We start from the raw sequence: 17711 nt of genomic DNA on the forward strand, positions 1-17711 counted from the left end.
ACACATATATAACTATACATATATGTGTACATATATATATCTGTCCAGAAAGTTTGATAAACAGGATGGTTTAAATCAAGCATGTCAAACTCGCGCCCCACAACGAATATTTTTGCGGTATGTAAGAAACGTTTTAATAAAAATCTCCTAACTTAATTTTTACAATATCCTGTTATACATAATTATTAACAATGAACTACAACGTTCGCTAATGACTGATTACTATAATCGTGTTGCATTCATTTCCCTTATGTGCCTTACACGCAGGCGCACTATTTCTCTCCACTAATACTAGCAGCGAATATTTTAGCAGCCAATTGCCATGTCATTAGTCTTGGACTGACTTGTTTGGTGTGCGCAACCGGAAATATTTCACTTTTGGAGAACAAGAAAAATAGGTTTATTTGCATTACGCTTATTAATTGGTGCAGTTATTCAGTGTCTGATAAGTTAATGTTCACGAAAATATTAATTTTTATTAAAATGTTCTATTATGTTATGTTAATGGTTACTCATTTATTTCAGCCCTTTGTATTCAGCATGTCTCTATCAAAATAAACCTACATTTCTATGAAAATTGAAGCTTTTGTTTTTTTGCGGCCCACATAAACAAACCTTGTTTATTTGGCCCGTGTTAGCCTTTGAGTTAGACATGCTTGGTTTAAATGCTTCCAAAAAACAAGTTATATAAAAAAGAGAGAGCAAGACAGATATACACCATCTTATTTGCAACGACAAAAAAGAAAATGGTAAAACAGTATCCACAAAATTTTTGAGAGAAAAAGACTGACACTCAAGATTTCTATCTCAACCAAGAGTAAAATAAAGTTACTTTGGGATATGTAATCACTCAAAAAATGTATCACCCACTTATCCCAAATAACTTAATCACAGCAGAGATAGGGGAGGATAAAGAAGAGACTTTATGACATATGCAGTTAAATTCAAGTGGATAGTAGTAAAGCAATTGTGAAGAGATATATAACAGATGAAAACTCAAATTATTTTAGAATTAAGATGAAGTATATAAACAAAAATGATATTAAAGTCAGTCCAGAATACAAGAAAACTGTACTAGTGAGTAGTTATTGCAAACAGCTTTTTTGTTTTATTTTACCTGGTTTGCAAGATGAGAGTGACCAAACAGCTTGTGACCCAATTTCCCGTACTGTGCCAGTCCTTTCCAACTGCTTAGGGTCAGCACCAGGAGGGGTCTTGTTTGGTGTGGTCATTTTTAAAATATTCTATATAGGAAAAAAGAATATCCACATTATACCAGGACCTGAATTTTTTTTCAAAAGGTAAAAATAAACATTTAATAGCAAAATGGATCACTAATAGACCCTTGATAATAATCATCTTATTCTCAAATGCAGTTAACATAAATCAACCACTGTAATTTTAGAAATCTTGGGAATGCAGCTTGTAAAATATTTTATGTGTCAAGCAGCAGAGTACAGTGGGAAAAGGGGCACAGGATTACCGTTTTAGCTTCAGCCCCTTCTTTAACTAGCCTAGACATTGGGCAGGTCTGGACTTTATTTCCTCTCCTGTCAAAGAGGTTGACTTGATCTATAATTCCACAGCTTTATACAGTGCTATTCCTCTATGAGTAACATTTCTTAATTCAAATGCCATTTTTTTCCCTTAGAAAACTCAGATAGCCGAAACCGGTTTGGCTCAGTGGATATAGCGTCGGCCTGCGGACTGAAAGGTCCCAGGTTCGATTCCGGTCAAGGGCGTGTACCTGGGTTGCGGGCACATCCCCAGTAGGAGATGTGCAGGAGGCAGCTGATCGATGTTTCTCTCTCATCGATGTTTCTAACTCTCCATCTCTCTCCCTTCCTCTCTGTAAAAAATCAATAAAATATATTTAAAAAACAAAACAAAACTCAGAACTACTCTTATTCCCAAAATATGTGAATATGGGTCTCCATTTTAAATAATCCATTAAGTGATGCAGAGAAAAATCACATTTTCCCACTAGTTGTCAAAAGCATCATTTAGATGGTATGTGCTCTTACCATAGAAGATAAAGTCAGAAAAACGGCTTCAAGGTCTGTGTAACTGGCCCATTCTAAATCAAAAGTTTACTTAATCTTTCACATCTGTTGCTAATCTTGTTACATCTATGCAAACGTGGGAAAACAAAACTTCTTGCAGAGTGAACAGTATAAAAAACTGCCTCAGAAATTCGAAGTTACAGCTACTGAACATCGTTACACATGCTATTATAAACCTAGATCAATAGTTCCATATACTATCTCCTTGATACCTCCTATTTGATCTCAGTTGTTCCCTAATCCCCACACCAGCACTTAGATATTCACTAAATAGCACTGGACTGTAAAGTTCGTAGAAGCCTAAAACTTAAATGCTCAATTAGCAATTTACTGAATGAATAAATGGATATATATAGATATATAGATATAGATATAGATATATAGATATAAATATATTCAATATACAAGTACTTGCCATGTTCAAGTTAAGTAAGGTCTAAGGTGAGAAAATTAAATCTCTGACCATTATTACAAGCTGAATAACGTTGAAAAAAAAGAATATCCACATTATACCAGGACCTGAGTTTTGTTTTTTTTCACAAGCTGAATTACAAGCTGTGTTCAAAACTGTCAAATTTGTAAAAAGAAAAGAAAGGCCCATTTCTCTACTAGAGAGGAATTCAACTGGCGGACTTGGTACTGGACGCCACCAAGTGGATAAAACACGGAGTTCAGGTAAGACTGGGTTCCTGGCCATACGGTCCAGAAGGAGCCGAGTCCCAAGGAGGAACGTCAGCGTCTGCACCAGACTCTTCGGGTCCTGCTGGACGCCTGTGCTGAATGGAAGGGCTAACACGGGCCATGGCTAAGCTCCATTCCTGACCCACCGGCCTGGAAATTGGGCGCGGAAAACAAAACAAAAAGACTGAGGTTGGGGGAGAGAACGCATGTGCTTGCGGGAGAACCTTCTCCACGTCGGGAAAAGCTCAGGCACTTACAGCTTGCAGACCGAGTATGCTGCAGCTCGGGTTTCCAGGATGCCCTGCAGCAGAGCCGCACCACTCCCACTGAGCTCCTCCGGGCAGCCCGGCTTCCCAGTGACGTCGAATTGGCGTCGCATCGCAACGACGTCACGCCTCTCCGTCGCGCCCGGCGCTCGCCGTCGCGTGCGCGCCCTACGTCCCCGAGGCGTGCGCGAGGCGCGGCTGGGCACCGCCATTTTGGCCGGACGCCGTAGGAACACGTTGTGGACCTGAGAAGTGACAGCAAACGCCGATTTGGCCTCTGCGCTCCCCTCCGCCAGGGGGTCGCTCTCTCCAGGTAGGTAAGTAGCCCCGGGGCGTTCGGCCATTGGCCGCCCTCCGCCGCGAGGTAAAGACTCTAGAACCTCTGATTAGGCCTCAGGTGGCGGCGACGGGGACCGCAGCGGCGCGTGGCAGCCGGCGAGGGCGCGGCGCGTCGGGCTCCGCTTCCAGCTGATCTGGGTCTCGGCCGCTGTTGCCCGCCAGCCCCGCCGGAGGCTGCGAGAATAGACCCATCTCGATGCCGTCTCAACGATAACGTTGAAGAAAAAGAATATCCACATTATACCCGGACCTGACAGCCCCCGCCGCTGCCATCCCCCTGTACCCCGCTTCTGCCCGGAGCTGAGCCCCCTAGAGAGGCAGGCACCTTCCGAATGTACAGCACCCCCCAGCACCCCCTCTTCCCCGGGCACAGGAAAACGGGTGTATTTTCACTCGTGCGTGTCTGGTCTGGGGGAGTCGTGGCCTTTTCTTCCCCCGTTTGGTAACCGTGGCATGAGTCGTGGCATCTCCTTCCACAGTCATTGCTGCGGTGAGGTTGAGTAGTCCTCGTCCACTCCCAGCCTTGGCAGGAACGATGGCCGGACGTCACTCTGCTTTTCTCGTCGAACAGCTTGTACCCGGCTTTTCACTGGAGTGATCCCAGCTAATCTCCCAGTTTAGCGCCTTTAGCTTTTTTTTTGGGGGGGGGGGGGGGGGTGCGCGTTTATAGCATTCGGCGCTTTCCCCCTTAGTGACTATTCCCTCTGCCCCTGAATCAGACCCCTGAGACCAGGGGTGGTGTCTTCACTCAAAGTGCCTTTATTTTTGTTTTGTTTCGTTTTTCCCTTCAGGGGTTCGTCCATTGCAGTCAGTACGGTCAGAGCCCTTCCACGTCCCATACAGGACATTGGCCCATGTTCGCGGTGTATGGCTAAGGAGAGGACTGTCAGGACAGGGTTTTATTTTCCTTGTATCCTCTCGCACAGGACTGCTCACTAGGCGTGAACGGCAGCGGCGTTGGGGTTGCAGCCCTCAGTCCGTGGGTCCCCTGGCCTGGGAGTAGTCATCCTGTCCCAGCTCCCGGACAATAATGCGTTGGCTGTATTAACCACGGGCTCTCAACCTCTGTTTGAACCAAAAGGGTTTCTTTTATTTTTAGTTAAAAACCTTGTTCTCCCTATTTAAGAAAAAAAATAATAATTCATTTAGGAAGATCATTTCATTGTTGTGGGGGAAAAGAAAGCAATATTAATTTAGTGTCTCTTCTAAATGCCTTCAATTTTATCACCCTGAAATCAGTTGTGTACCACTCCCAACCTAGATGTTTTATAAGACTAATAATCTACAGTAATCATAGGTTAGACTATTTCGTGCGATGTGAAGCATCATTTAACAGTGATCTTCAGATGCTTTTACACGGTATTACAGTAATTTTGGTCGTAGACTGCAGATGCTTTTCATGTATGCCGCACTTCCCTTGTGCCTCCCAGCTGGGAGAAGGACAGTGACAGTCATTGTTTGAGTACCTATTTTGAACAGTTTTTCAGATCTGAAATATCTTTAGACCTCTTATCACTTTATTATATACTAGAGCACCAGTGCAAGAGATTCGTGCACTGGAGGGAGGGTGCGAGGGGCGGGGGTCCCTCAGCCCAGCCTGCACCCTCTCAGTGTGGGATCCCTTGCTCCTCAGCCCCCCCCTGCAGTGGCTTCTGGCTGAGCGGCCCTCCCCCTGTGGGAGCGCACTGACGGGGTTAGGGGGGTGGGGGGGTTGTGGCAGCTCCTGTGTTAAGTGGCTGCCCCCTCATGGTCAGTGTGCATCATAGCAACCTGTCATTCCGCTGTTCAGTTGATTTGCATATTAGCCTTTTATTATATAGAATAGGATGGTTTGAAATAATTAGGTGAAACATTTAGTAGTTTGGCAGATATAAAGTTTTATTTAAATAATTTCATGATAAAGGATTTATCCCCTAGAGAATTTATTACACTCATTCACCATGTGATTTGTATGGTGTCCAGTTTTACTTTAATAGCTAACTAAAAAATCTTCAGTTTTCAGGGAGCTGTCACTTCCAGGATGATAGCTTTTTGGAACAATTCAAAAGTTATTTAATTTCTTCCTCTTCTAATCTTTATGAGACCTCAACCAGTTTTTAAAGGTTTTAAAGAGGTAAAATGAACCTATTAATTAACATAACTTAGTGTATTACATAAATATTTAGTGTCCATTTTGGTGATTTTATTTTCTTTCAATATATACTTTAGTGGATAACCATCACTGTGAAATATTGATAACTTGAAAGGTTTCTGAAGTTGTTATAACTATAGAAAAATTATTTACTATATTTAAACTTATTTCTTCATTCACATGCTTCAGCTCCTACTATGTGCTAGACACTGGTCTAGCCACTGAGATAAACAATTGGACAAAAATCCCTGCCCTCATGATAGAGTACATTCTACTTGGAGAAGGAAAAATACTGTCTGTGTGTGTAGAGAGAGAATATGTAAATACATACTATGTATGTATACATACATATACACACAATAAATGTGTATACAGGGTGGGGCAAAAGCAGGTTTACAGTTGTGAGTATGCAAAACAATTTATTCTTGTATTATTTATTAATTTCTGTATTATTTTCCATATGAACCACTATAAACTTTTGCCCCACTCTGTATACACCATATATAGTATATACATATATGTTGAATACATATAAACTTGCCATATAATAGGAAGAACTAAGAAAAAAATAAAATAGGGAAGAGGGACAAAAAGGCAGTTGGGTGTACTTTTTGATGGTATAGCTAGAGAAGGAAAACTCACTGACAAATAAACATTAAAGACTTGAAGGAGTGAGCCATGTAACTCACTATGGAGAATAGCATTACAGGCAGAGAGAAGAGAAAATGCCAAGAACGTGTCTGGTATATACTAGGACTTAACAGCAAGAAACCAACATGACAGGCAAAATGAATAGCTAGACTAGTTGGAGATGAGCTCAGAATGTTAACAGAGGCTGGTCAGTGCCTCGTTGGTTATTTTAAGGACTTTGGCTTTTATTCAGAGCGAGTAGGGAAGCCATTGCAAGATTTCAAATAGAGGTGTGACATGAATTGGCTTACACATTAAGAGGATCATTCTGGCTCCTGTATAGAGAATGAACTGTTTCAGGGGTTGGAACAGAAGGAGGTAAGAGTAGAACCAAAAAGATCTCTTGGAAAGCTATTAAGAGTAATGGCATGATAAGCTATTTTGATGGAATTATAGTCACTAAAGCTTGGAATGGATTCCAGAAAAAATGGAAATTTGAAACAGTTGATTATAGGCAACTCTTTTAAGTAGTCTTGCTACAAAAATATAAAGCGATGAGGGGATGTGTGTTTGAATGCTGATGGAATAAGCCAGTGGAAAGAATAACTGATGATGTGAAAGACAGGAGGAAGACTGGGATATTCTTAGTGGATGTCTTTTAGTGTACAAATGGACTTAGCTCTGGAAATCGGTATAGTGATTGCTGGTTGGCACAAGGGTTCACTTGAAATGACACTAGTCCGCATGGCTTTGTGTTTTCTCTGTCCATTTTCAGCTGTATGTGTGCAGGTGAAAAGTTGCTTTTAACCAGGATTATAGTTGAGTAGAAATGGTTGACAATGGAAGTTTAGCTGGGTACTGAGGGAAATGAAGCTATGAAGGGTTGAGAAAAAGTGGAAATGTGGTAGGGTCAAGATATAGTGATAGTAGGTCTGAGAAATGGGGGAATTCAAAGGTTTGGATTGTTGTGTATGAGAGGGGTGAGCTGAACAGATAAGAGTGGTGGTTGGTGAATGAGGTATTTGTAATGGAGACTATGGAGGGATTGCAGTTATTGGTAAAGGCAAGGTCAAGGGTTTGACCAAAAGAATGAGTGGCTGAGGGAGGGTGGAAAACCAGATCATTGGAGGAGAGGGGTTAATGAACTGAGGCTGTTAATAGGTGATTCATTTATGAACATATTGAACCAAGAATTAGGACAGGAGTTATAAAAGAGGGTGAAAGTTAGCCAACAACTGAAATCCTCAAAGAGTGGGAGCAAGTGATCTGATGGTCAGTAAATGACAAAAGAAGTTGAATGATGTGAAATGCAAATACTGAAACTTCTAGTGAGAAGGGAGAAATAATAATAGTCTGGGAGGAGCACTGAGGAGCAAAATTTCTTATCCTCCTCCAAGTATAATGATATTGAGATGTGTGAGAAATACTCAGAGATCTACAAGGGGAGCCAGTCTGTAAAAAAAAAAAAAAAGAGGATTGAGGATCACAGTCATAAAAAAACCCAATAGAATGTTTTTGTCAGTAAGTAGTCTTGGCCTCAGGTTCTTTCATTACATATTGAAAAACTGGTGTATTAAGGCACTTTAGGGACTTGTTTACTTGAAATCACGAGTCTAAGAAAAGTAAGGTCAATTTAAGTCTATCACTAGCCCAGTATTATAAAAGATTTTTAAATTCACTTTGACCTTAGCTACATAATCGGTGGCACTGTTAAATATCCAGACTTACAAAAGCTTTAAAAGTGAGTACAGTTTATACTTAGTTACTTTGTTTCCTTTTCTTTTCAGTGCTGTTAGCATAAAATTCATCTTGTCCATATTGCAAATTCCCAGATAAATGCAGTTTTTACTTTTTCTACCAACACAATGGTCAGAATCTTGGAAATTGCTATTTTCATCAATAGAGTCATTATAGTGAGATGGATAGTTTTATTCATGTACTACTACATGAAGTAATGCTTAGTTTGAGAGAGGGAGTAAACATCTTTAGCATGTGTATTATGTCATGTTTTTCCATCTGCTCTTTTTCAGTTTTCCTGGCTGTTACTATTTTTCTCATAAGAGCTCTAAATTTGGTTTGCTTGGTTAATTTTCTCTCTCTCCCTACCCCCTTGAGATTGGATTAAATGTATAAATTCGGGGAAGGTTGAAATCTCTAGTGTTACTATTCTCTATGATAAAATCTCATTCTGTTTGTTGAGTCTTATGTTTTTCAATGATATTTTAAAAGTTGCCTCACATTTGTATGTGTCTTGTTAAGTTGATTCCTAGATCATTTCTTTTTTGTGTGATGATGGAAGATGGTGTTTTTTCACTAATTCCAGATAATCATATTGGAATATAGGGATAATTTAAGTCCTCCTATCTTTTTTTTAAATTTTAAATTCTTTATTGTTTAAAGTATTACATAAATCTCCTTTTTCCCCCATTGACCTCTCCCCAACCTCTTCTACCCCCCAGCACATGCCCTCACCCTGCTCCGGTCTGTGTCCATTGGCTATGCTCATGTGCATGCATACAAGCCTTTTGGTTGGTCTCTCCTATCTAACTTTTATGCCTGACTTGTTTCTCAATTAATTGCATTGGTTATGCCATAATTTTGTTAATTTCTCTTTAACAGAAGAGCTGGATATTCCTACCTAGAATTATGGCAGATAAATTAACAAGAATTGCTATTGTCAACCATGACAAATGTAAACCTAAGAAATGTCGGCAAGAGTGCAAAAAGAGTTGTCCTGTGGTTCGAATGGGTAAGCTATTCCATGGATCATTTAAAGATTAAGAGTAAAATTTTAAAAGGAACAAGTTGGCTTCATAGTTGTCTAGACTTTTGCCATTAGTTTCTTTGAAATGTAAAGAGACCAGATTTTGTTCTGAATTTTTTATTGTTTTATGACTACATGATTCTGTTTCTTTTAAATTATAGGATAATGTATTAGTATCAGTATTTTTAAAAGTTTATTGAATATGAAGTCAAACCAGAGTTCAAGTTACTGATATTCTTACTGTTCTACAAAATCCTGTAATTACTCTAAGTCATGGAGAAAGGATTGCCCATGTTTGTATTTGATAATATTCTCACTTTAAAGAGCTTAATAAGAATCACTGTTCATGAGATTTTGCTATATTTTCAAGATAAAATAAATTTACAGCAATTCAGAATGGATGAATTGTTTGTAATCTTTAGAACTGTGTTAAAGTAATTGTAACTTTAAATGTACTAGTGAGGTACAGTGGGGCCTTGACTTACGAGTTTAATTCGTTCCATGACGGAGCTCATAACTCAAATTACTCATATGTCAAATCAATTTTCACCATTACAATGACACATGATGCTGGGCTGATGTTGTGGCATTCACTGTGACGTTCGCTGCTCCAACTAGCGATGGGGTATCTGAAGCTGGCTCGTAACCCGAATTTTAGCTCACAACTCAAAGCAAAAAATCGGCCGAGAGACGGCTCGTATCTCGAAAAACTTGTTAGTCGGGACACTCTTAAGTCAAGACCCCACTGTATAGGCTTATTGAATCTTAAAAGAGACTTTAGATGTCATCTAGTATAGTCTTCCATGCTGTTCAGAAAATCCATTATTAATATTCCTGTTTATATGCCAAGTTTAATTTTGTCTGTATATTAGATAACTACTTAACTTTTTAGAATTTAACTGATCTAGCTAACTTATTTCATTCTTTTCTCTGATACACATTACCATTTGCAAGGCATATTTTGTGAATTAAATATTTAGGTCAGTCAGCTTAAAAATAAAACTTTTAGGATCTGCCACAATTTTACCAGCATATTTTCTTCCCCTGTAGTAAATTAAACAAAATAAATATATTAGAGTCATCTCCCTCTTGCCTCATAAGAGTATTTTTCTTTTGCCAGGAAAACTATGTATTGAGGTTACACCCCAGTGCAAAATAGCTTGGATTTCTGAAACTCTTTGTATTGGCTGTGGTATTTGTATTAAGGTAAGTGATACTTTATTTACTGAATCAAATTTATAACCTGAAAATGAAATCTGAAAATTCTGAATATAATTGTTTTAAAAGAGGCAAAATATAAAGCAATGAGTAAAGAATATAAATTTTGTACTTACATCAATAATCTAATATTATTGATTTGTAATTAGGCCAAATTTTTATTTAGAAATAAAAATACTCAATTTTGTAAAGCCATTTCCAACCATATATATATATATATATATTTCCACCTTTTTATGACAAGGATATTCTTCACCAGAACTGTTTGGAAATATGAATTCTAAAAATATGAATTATATAACATACATTTTTTCAAGTCCATATAACTTTAAATTTGCAACTGTGGGGGTATTTTTCCATTGATTTTTAGAGAGAGTGGAAAGGAGAGATAAAGAGAAACATCAACATTAATGTGAGAGAGATGCATTGATTGGTTGCCTCCTGCACATGCCCTGACCAGGACCAGGGATCAAGCCTGCAACTGAGGTATATGCAGTTGACCAGAATCAAACCCAGGACCCTTCACTCTGAGAGCCAAAATTCTATTCACTGAGCAAAACTGGCTAGAGCTAAATTTGCAGCTTTTAAATAGAAGTGCATATGGCCAAATTTTTTTAATTTAACCTAATCTTTAAGTGCTTTTTCTGCTGTATTGTACATTCTTCTCTTGTTGAATTTATTCCATTAGTATAATTTTTCAAAATACCCCAAATTAGTTTTTGTTGCATTGAAAAGTTTGATTAAGGCTTTTGACTTAAAAATTATGAATTTCCAACTTAAATTCATGAAAGATAATTAGGAGCCAGTTCACAAAGTTCTTAATTTAGGTGTTTTTATTCGTAAATAGTGCATTTTAGAAAGGACCTTTACCAGAGTATGGATACCACCCTGTTACTTATTCTAATAAGCTTCATGTGTATTCTGCATTGGCTTCCAGAAAGAAAATACCTGAAAGAAGGTATTTCCCTTATTTTGAAAATAGAAACAGGAAATATTTCTTCCAGCAAATACTCTTATATACCAATGTTCTCTGGTGCTGGAAATCTGATTTTGAGTAATATATTTTTAATTCTATGAAGAAAGAACTTTATTTTCTTTTTTCACTGCTGTAGGAAAATGAGGTTCCAAAATTTGGGGTATGCACTTCAGTGGCTGAAAAGATACTAATGTGATGTCTATTTTGGGGAGGAGGATAGTATATACCCCAAAATTAAAATGCTTATAATTCACTTCATATATGAACAGTGTGGATATTTTTTCCCTTGTAGATTTAGAGAAGTTTAAATTACTTTAGCCTATAAGTATTTTGTGTACATTGATGGAATAAAAAGAATTCTGTAAATGAGGGTAACTTGATTGGCAGAGAAATATCTCATGTAAAGAATTAATAGTTTTGTTTAGGGCAGCCGTGGGCAAACTACAGCCCGCGGGCCGGATCCGGCCCATTTGAAATGAATAAAACTAAAAAAAAAAAAAAAGACTGTACCCTTTTATGTAATGATGTTTACTTTGAATTTATATTAGTTCACACAAACACTCCATCCATGCTTTTATTCTGGCCCTCCGGTCCAGTTTAAGAACCCATTGTGGCCCTCGAGTCAAAAAGTTTGCCCACCCCTGGTTTAGAGGGTAGTAATTATTTATTTAGAAAGCAAAAGTTTTATTTGTTTAATTATCTATGTTCTTATAACATATAATGAGAACTCACTGAAATTTTTCTATACAGAGACTTTGAATTGGTCCCTGAGCTCACTGAACAGTTCTTCTGCTAAACAAATCTCAAATGTGAGATTATACTCTGGGATGTACCTTTTTGAAGTTATCTGATAAGTTCCTCTAGCCACATTACCACTCTTTATATATTAATTTCAGAGAGGAAAGGAGGGGGAGAGAGAGAGAGAAACATCAATGATGAGAATCATTGGTTGGCTGCCTCTTACACACCCCACACTGGGGATCGGGAATGTGCCCGGATGGGGAATCAGACCCTGACCTCCTGGTTCATAGGTCGACACTCAACCACTGAGCCACGCTAGCAGGGCCACATTACCACTCTTAAATTAACCTCCAGTTCTTGCCATTCTTGTTTCATAGCCATTTATCTGATTACTAGTCAAGTATTATTTGAATAAGGTTTTCTATGAATAAATCTTTTTTTCATGTGAATTTACTTGGAATAAGAAACATCTTTTTCATATGGAAAGTTAAAAAATCACAGCAGAAAGACATTAATCCTTGCTCTATCCAGATGTTATGCTAGCTGTTGTTGGGACATAAATAGACAAAAAAGGTACAATCCATGACCTTAAAGGACTTAAGGTAAACAGCTGTATACAAAGACAGGAATAAGGAAGTAGAGGGAAGGAATCTGTCATAGGCTGAATATGCAGTTGTATAGTACTCAATAACCATGTTTTATCTTGCCTTCTTTTATCTAATAATGTAAACAAATGCACACAAAACTTCCAAGTTCTGTAGTTTTTCAATAATTATTAAATGAACATTAAATGTCTAAGATTATGGCAGTCACTAAGGGTAATGCAAAATTAGTTGATACAATTTTGCCTTCTAGAAACTTTTAAGGAAATAAAAAATATTTTACATCTTTGGGCAACTCCATCTTGAGAAGATTGCTTATAAAAACTACTTAATCTTTCCATTTTAGTCAACTGTTTATTTGTAAAAATTAGCACAAAATTAATTCTTTACTTTAAATAACAGAAATGCCCCTTTGGCGCCTTATCAATTGTCAATTTACCGAGCAACTTGGAAAAAGAAACAACACATCGATATTGTGCCAATGCCTTCAAACTTCACAGGTATATTTTCAAGTAAACTTTCCTCTTTACTTCCATAAAATGCATTTGGAATTTTCAGAGATATGCAAGACTGGGAAAAAACTGTATTATCCATACATTAAAGAGAAATACAATATTGTAACATCACAGGGAATCATATATGTCAGTTGTTTATTCTGGCTAGCATTAGAGTTACCTGGGGGTCTTTTTAAAACTAATGCCCAGGTTTCAGCCCAGTTGAGTTACGTCCTATCTCTGGATGAAAAGTCTGGACCTCAGTAAGTTGTAAAAGCTCCAAGATGATTCTAGTATATATCTGGGGTTGAGAATCACTATTGTTAATAAACCTGTATTCCCAAAATGACTTTTAAGGAAACTTGTCCTTGATTTTATTTATTGATTTCATGATCAACAGAGAATATTACTCTGAACTTGGACATATACTATTAAATTACAGGAGTCCTTTGAGGGTTTTTATCTGCTAAACACTGATATTTTTAATCTGGAAGTCTAGATTTTACTAATAAAAAGGTATTTCTCAACCTGCCAGCTTTAAGGGGCCTCCTGCAGCAGGGAGAATGAAGTGGAATATTTCTGGTTGATGTGGCACTTCTCCCTTGTAAGTAAGTGGCAGGAAAACAACAACAACAAAAACAACAGTGTGAGGTTGCACCTGCTATGATATTTTTTACCAAACCATTTTTTTATACATTAAAACTGAGCCTTATATGCAAAGAATAATTGTTACTTTAGTACAGACTTTGAATAAATAAAACTTGGAGTAATATTGCCATAGATGCATTTCTAACAATTAACAGTTTAAGTTGATCTTGGCTGGGGTTTTTTCTAATAGCCAATAATATCTGGCATATATCTCTTAGCTTAATGGATGTGTGTGGAGTGCAAGTGTATTAAAGTATGCCATTCTGATATTATGTAGCTTTTTCTGAGTTTTTTTATTTTTGTATACTTTGGCAGGTTACCTATCCCTCGTCCAGGTGAAGTTTTGGGATTAGTTGGAACTAATGGGATTGGAAAGTCAACTGCTTTAAAAATTTTAGCAGGAAAGCAAAAGCCAAACCTTGGAAAGTACGATGTATGTATTACCACCTTATAAAAAATAGATATCTTGGGTTGGTTTTGTGAGACTGGAAGAGAGTGTATATGTCATTTTGTTTTGTTTTATTTTGCTTTTGTTAATCCTTACCCAAGGATATTTTTCCATTGATTTTTAGAGAGAGTGGAAGGAAGGGGGAGAGACAGAGAGAGAGAAACATCAATTTGAGAGAGATACATTAATTAGTTGCCTCCCACATGCACCCTGACCAGGACCAGGGATCGAGCCTGCAACTGAGGTAACATGCCCTTGACCAAAATCAAACCTGGGACCCTTCAGTCCACAGGCTAACCAATGCTCTATCCACTGATGCAAACCGTCTAGGGCTGTGTCTTTTTTTTTTTTTTTAAGTTATTTTTAAAATTATTTGTGGAATTAATGCTAAGAAACTATACATAGATGAAACTCCATTTTTTAATTAAAATCTGTTGGTGCTACTTATCTGATTATTCTGAGTTTTATTAAACTGTTATGAGTTGGTATACCTTGATTTGAAATTAAATCCTCAATATTAAGATTAAGTTAGAAGCCAGAAGTATTCTATTTGGACACATGTTCTATTTTGTGTAACAGTCATCCTCCTTGCAATTGTATTATTAAATTAAATTCAGGTAATTATATTTATATTTCTAGGATCCACCGGATTGGCAAGAAATTTTGACTTACTTCCGTGGGTCTGAATTGCAAAATTACTTTACCAAGATTTTAGAAGATGACCTCAAAGCTATTATCAAGCCTCAGTACGTAGACCAGATTCCCAAGGCTGCAAAGGTCAGTTGCTTTTTAGGAAGAATTTATACTTTATAGATATTGATGGAGATATAAAAAAACATATTAAATTAAAGCAAAGATTGAAGGGATTTTAACATTGAATTTAATTTTAATATTGGAGGAAAACAGTAATGGCTGTTTTTGGTATATTATGACAGGGGACCGTAGGGTCTATTTTGGACCGAAAGGATGAAACAAAGACACAAGCAATTGTATGTCAACAGCTTGGTAAGTGTTTATTTTGTGTATGTGTTTTAATAGGTCCTAAACTTAAATTATAAAACAAATGTCTTTATATGGATTGTTGAAATACTAGAGGCCCGGTGCACAAAAATTTGTGCACTCAGGGGGGTCCCTCAGCTTGGCCTGTGCCTTCTCGCAGTCTGGGAACCCTCAGGGGATGTCCACCTGCTGCTTAGGCCCGCTCCCTGGGGGATGGGCCTAAGCTGGCAGTCAGACATCCCTCTGGCAGCCCAGGAGCCCTCAGGGGGTGTCCACTGGCCAGCGGGGAGCAGGTCTAAGCTGCAGTCGGACATCCTTAACACTGCTGAGGAGGCAGGAGAGGCTCCCAACACCACCGCTGTACTGGCAGCCATCAGCCTGGCTTGTGGCTGAGAAGAGCTCCCCCTGTGGGAGCGCACTAACCACCAGGGGGCAGCTCCTTCATTGAGCGTCTGCCCCCTGGTGGTCAGTGTGTGTCATAGTGTCCAGTCATTCTGCTGTTAGGGTAAATTTGCATATTACCCTTTTATTATATAGGATGGAGGCCTGGTCATGGGTGGGGGCCAGCTGGTTTGCCCGGAAGGGTGTCCCGGATCAGGGTGGGGGTCCCGTTGGGGTGCCTGGCCAGCCTGGGTGAGGGACTGAGGGCCGTTTTCAGACTGGCCACACCCCCTTCAGGATGGGGGTCCCCTCTGGAGTGCCTGGCCAGCCTGGGTGAGGGGCTGATGGCTGTTTGCAGGCTGGCCACAGCCCCCAGCCACCCAAGCTCCCAGTGGAGGCTGGCTGGAAGCAGGTATCTGGGATTTATTTATCTTCTATAATTGAAACTTTGTTGCCTTGAGCAGAGGCCAGAGCCAGCCAGGGCAGGCAGGAAGCTTGGCTTCCTCCATCGCCAGGGCAACCAAGCCTCCTGCTTCCTGCTTGCTCCAGCTCCTTGGCTGCTGGCCGCTATCTTGGTTGGGTTAATTTGCATATAGTCGCTCTGATTGGCTGGTGGGCATGGCTTGGGGCATAGCAGAGGTATGGTCAATTTGCATGTTTCCCTTTTATTAGATTAGATATGGGAAATCTCTGGTAGTTGTCATCTTTACTTTTTATTTTGCACAATTTCCAACTGAAAGTCAAACTCAGAATGACCTACAATATAAATTTTACTTAGCAGAGGTGAAATAAAACTTATAATGTTAAACACAATGCCTCTATGTTCTTTGTAGATCTAACCCATCTAAAAGAACGAAATGTGGAAGATCTTTCAGGAGGAGAGTTGCAGAGATTTGCTTGTGCTGTTGTTTGCATACAGAAAGCTGACATGTAGGTTACCTTATACCTTTTATAGATCTCAATCCTTACTTTAGAGCTTTTATTTGTAATACTGCTAATAAAACGGTGGTTTTGAGAGAAACAATACAAGTAGTATCTAAGATTCTCATTTTGAGGTAAGCTGAAGCAGCTGTGCATCAACTGCCCATTCTACCTGTTCTTCCTACAGGGGGAGAAACTCATTTATTTAGATAAATACTTTACAATTGATGGGGCCCTGAGCTTTTTACTATGAAGTAAGTTGTTTATTATTTAAACTCTCTTTGTACATAAGAAGAATATTTTTTCAGACTTAATTAAGCTCTCTAACAAAGCCAGCAAGTTTTTTATAAATACCTCAAGTAGAATACAAGGTCTTTTAGATAACTCTGAATCAGGGTGGCATGCTATGTGAGAGTAAAAAGGGCCAGTTTCCTTCCTACCTTCCAGTGCCTCTCTCCTCCCCAATACTTCCTGCTCCCATATTCCACGTTTTTGCTCTGGCATCCAAAGCAGGCTAGCTCTCTAGTCTATAATTCTGTGCACTGCCCTCCACTCCAGAAACTTACTTAATGCAACTGACTTCAGCTGTTTAAGAGAAAAGCTCTCTGTATTACTTTGGACTAAATCAGAATATTTTTCACAAGCAGGTAACAATTTGTAAGGTAGCCTAATCTGGGAGTGTCTCTCCATATTCAATATGCAGTTCGGCTTTTCGTAATTTCTCTTCTGAACAAAATACAGAAGTTTTTACTCTTACAGTGTAGACTCCTCGTTAGAATAGGGGGATTTTTGTTGTTGCCAAACATGAACTATATTATAGGGTTTTAAAATAACATGCAAGATAGAATTATGTCATACTTCTCTTTCAAATTATGTTTGCTTTTCTTTTTCATAGTTTCATGTTTGATGAACCTTCTAGTTACCTAGATGTCAAGCAGCGTTTAAAGGCTGCTATTACTATCCGATCCCTAATAAATCCAGATAGGTAAGTACAGATTTGCCATATGCCTGTGTTAATTTTGGGGGGGAGTTTTACAGATTTCTAAAGATCAATATCATATACATGTGCATGTTTTCCATGTTGGTTATTTGGAGCTACCATTTGAATTTACCTTCCTCTAACTAGAATATAGGTTTTTAATGCAAGATCATTTACTACTATGCCTGGTTCCAGGGAACTATGAATGCTCTGAAATGATCTGCAAATTCTGGTACAAATGAATGGGTTTCTGGGAAGCAGATCCTTAGCTCTTACCAGATCCTCAAATGAATGTGTCACTCAGACACACACAGAATTTAGAAAATAAGGATCAACAGGATAATTCCAGTTTTTCAGGGTCTTTCTGAGCACAAGAGAATTCTTAACCTCTGTTAAGTAATCATAACACCCTGTATATATGGGGTGCTTT

General features: G+C 38.6%; 2 protein-coding genes across 8 annotated transcripts in view; one reads left to right on the forward strand and one right to left on the reverse strand.

The window, feature by feature from the left end:
• ANAPC10 (anaphase promoting complex subunit 10) overlaps window positions 1–3134 on the reverse strand; it is a 58007-nt gene extending 54873 nt beyond the window's left edge. For 2 of the 6 annotated variants that reach the window (XM_036312742.1, XM_036312741.1), the window contains exons 1-2: window positions 3002–3134; window positions 1118–1244 (exon numbers count right to left, since the gene is read on the reverse strand). In XM_036312742.1, the coding sequence (XP_036168635.1) occupies window positions 1118–1232 (115 nt within the window). In that variant the 5' untranslated portion in view covers window positions 1233–1244; window positions 3002–3134. The remainder of the gene's footprint in view (window positions 1–1117; window positions 1245–3001) is intronic. The other 4 variants (XM_036312745.1, XM_036312744.1, XM_036312743.1 and 1 more) reach the window with 3 other exon arrangements.
• Window positions 3135–3184: 50 nt separating this feature from the next.
• ABCE1 (ATP binding cassette subfamily E member 1) overlaps window positions 3185–17711 on the forward strand; it is a 28523-nt gene continuing 13996 nt past the window's right edge. The window contains exons 1-9 of one of the 2 annotated variants that reach the window (XM_036312740.1): window positions 3185–3323; window positions 8730–8859; window positions 9995–10080; window positions 12814–12911; window positions 13869–13986; window positions 14641–14778; window positions 14937–15006; window positions 16215–16311; window positions 17198–17287. In XM_036312740.1, coding sequence (XP_036168633.1) covers window positions 8757–8859; window positions 9995–10080; window positions 12814–12911; window positions 13869–13986; window positions 14641–14778; window positions 14937–15006; window positions 16215–16311; window positions 17198–17287 — 800 coding nt within the window. In that variant the 5' untranslated portion in view covers window positions 3185–3323; window positions 8730–8756. Of the gene's footprint in view, window positions 3328–8729; window positions 8860–9994; window positions 10081–12813; window positions 12912–13868; window positions 13987–14640; window positions 14779–14936; window positions 15007–16214; window positions 16312–17197; window positions 17288–17711 lie in introns of both variants that reach the window. The other variant, XM_036312739.1, reaches the window with a different exon arrangement.

The sequence above is a fragment of the Myotis myotis genome, unplaced genomic scaffold, assembly GCF_014108235.1.
Source record: "Myotis myotis isolate mMyoMyo1 unplaced genomic scaffold, mMyoMyo1.p scaffold_m19_p_6, whole genome shotgun sequence".
In the NCBI taxonomy this organism is placed as follows: domain Eukaryota; kingdom Metazoa; phylum Chordata; class Mammalia; order Chiroptera; family Vespertilionidae; genus Myotis; species Myotis myotis.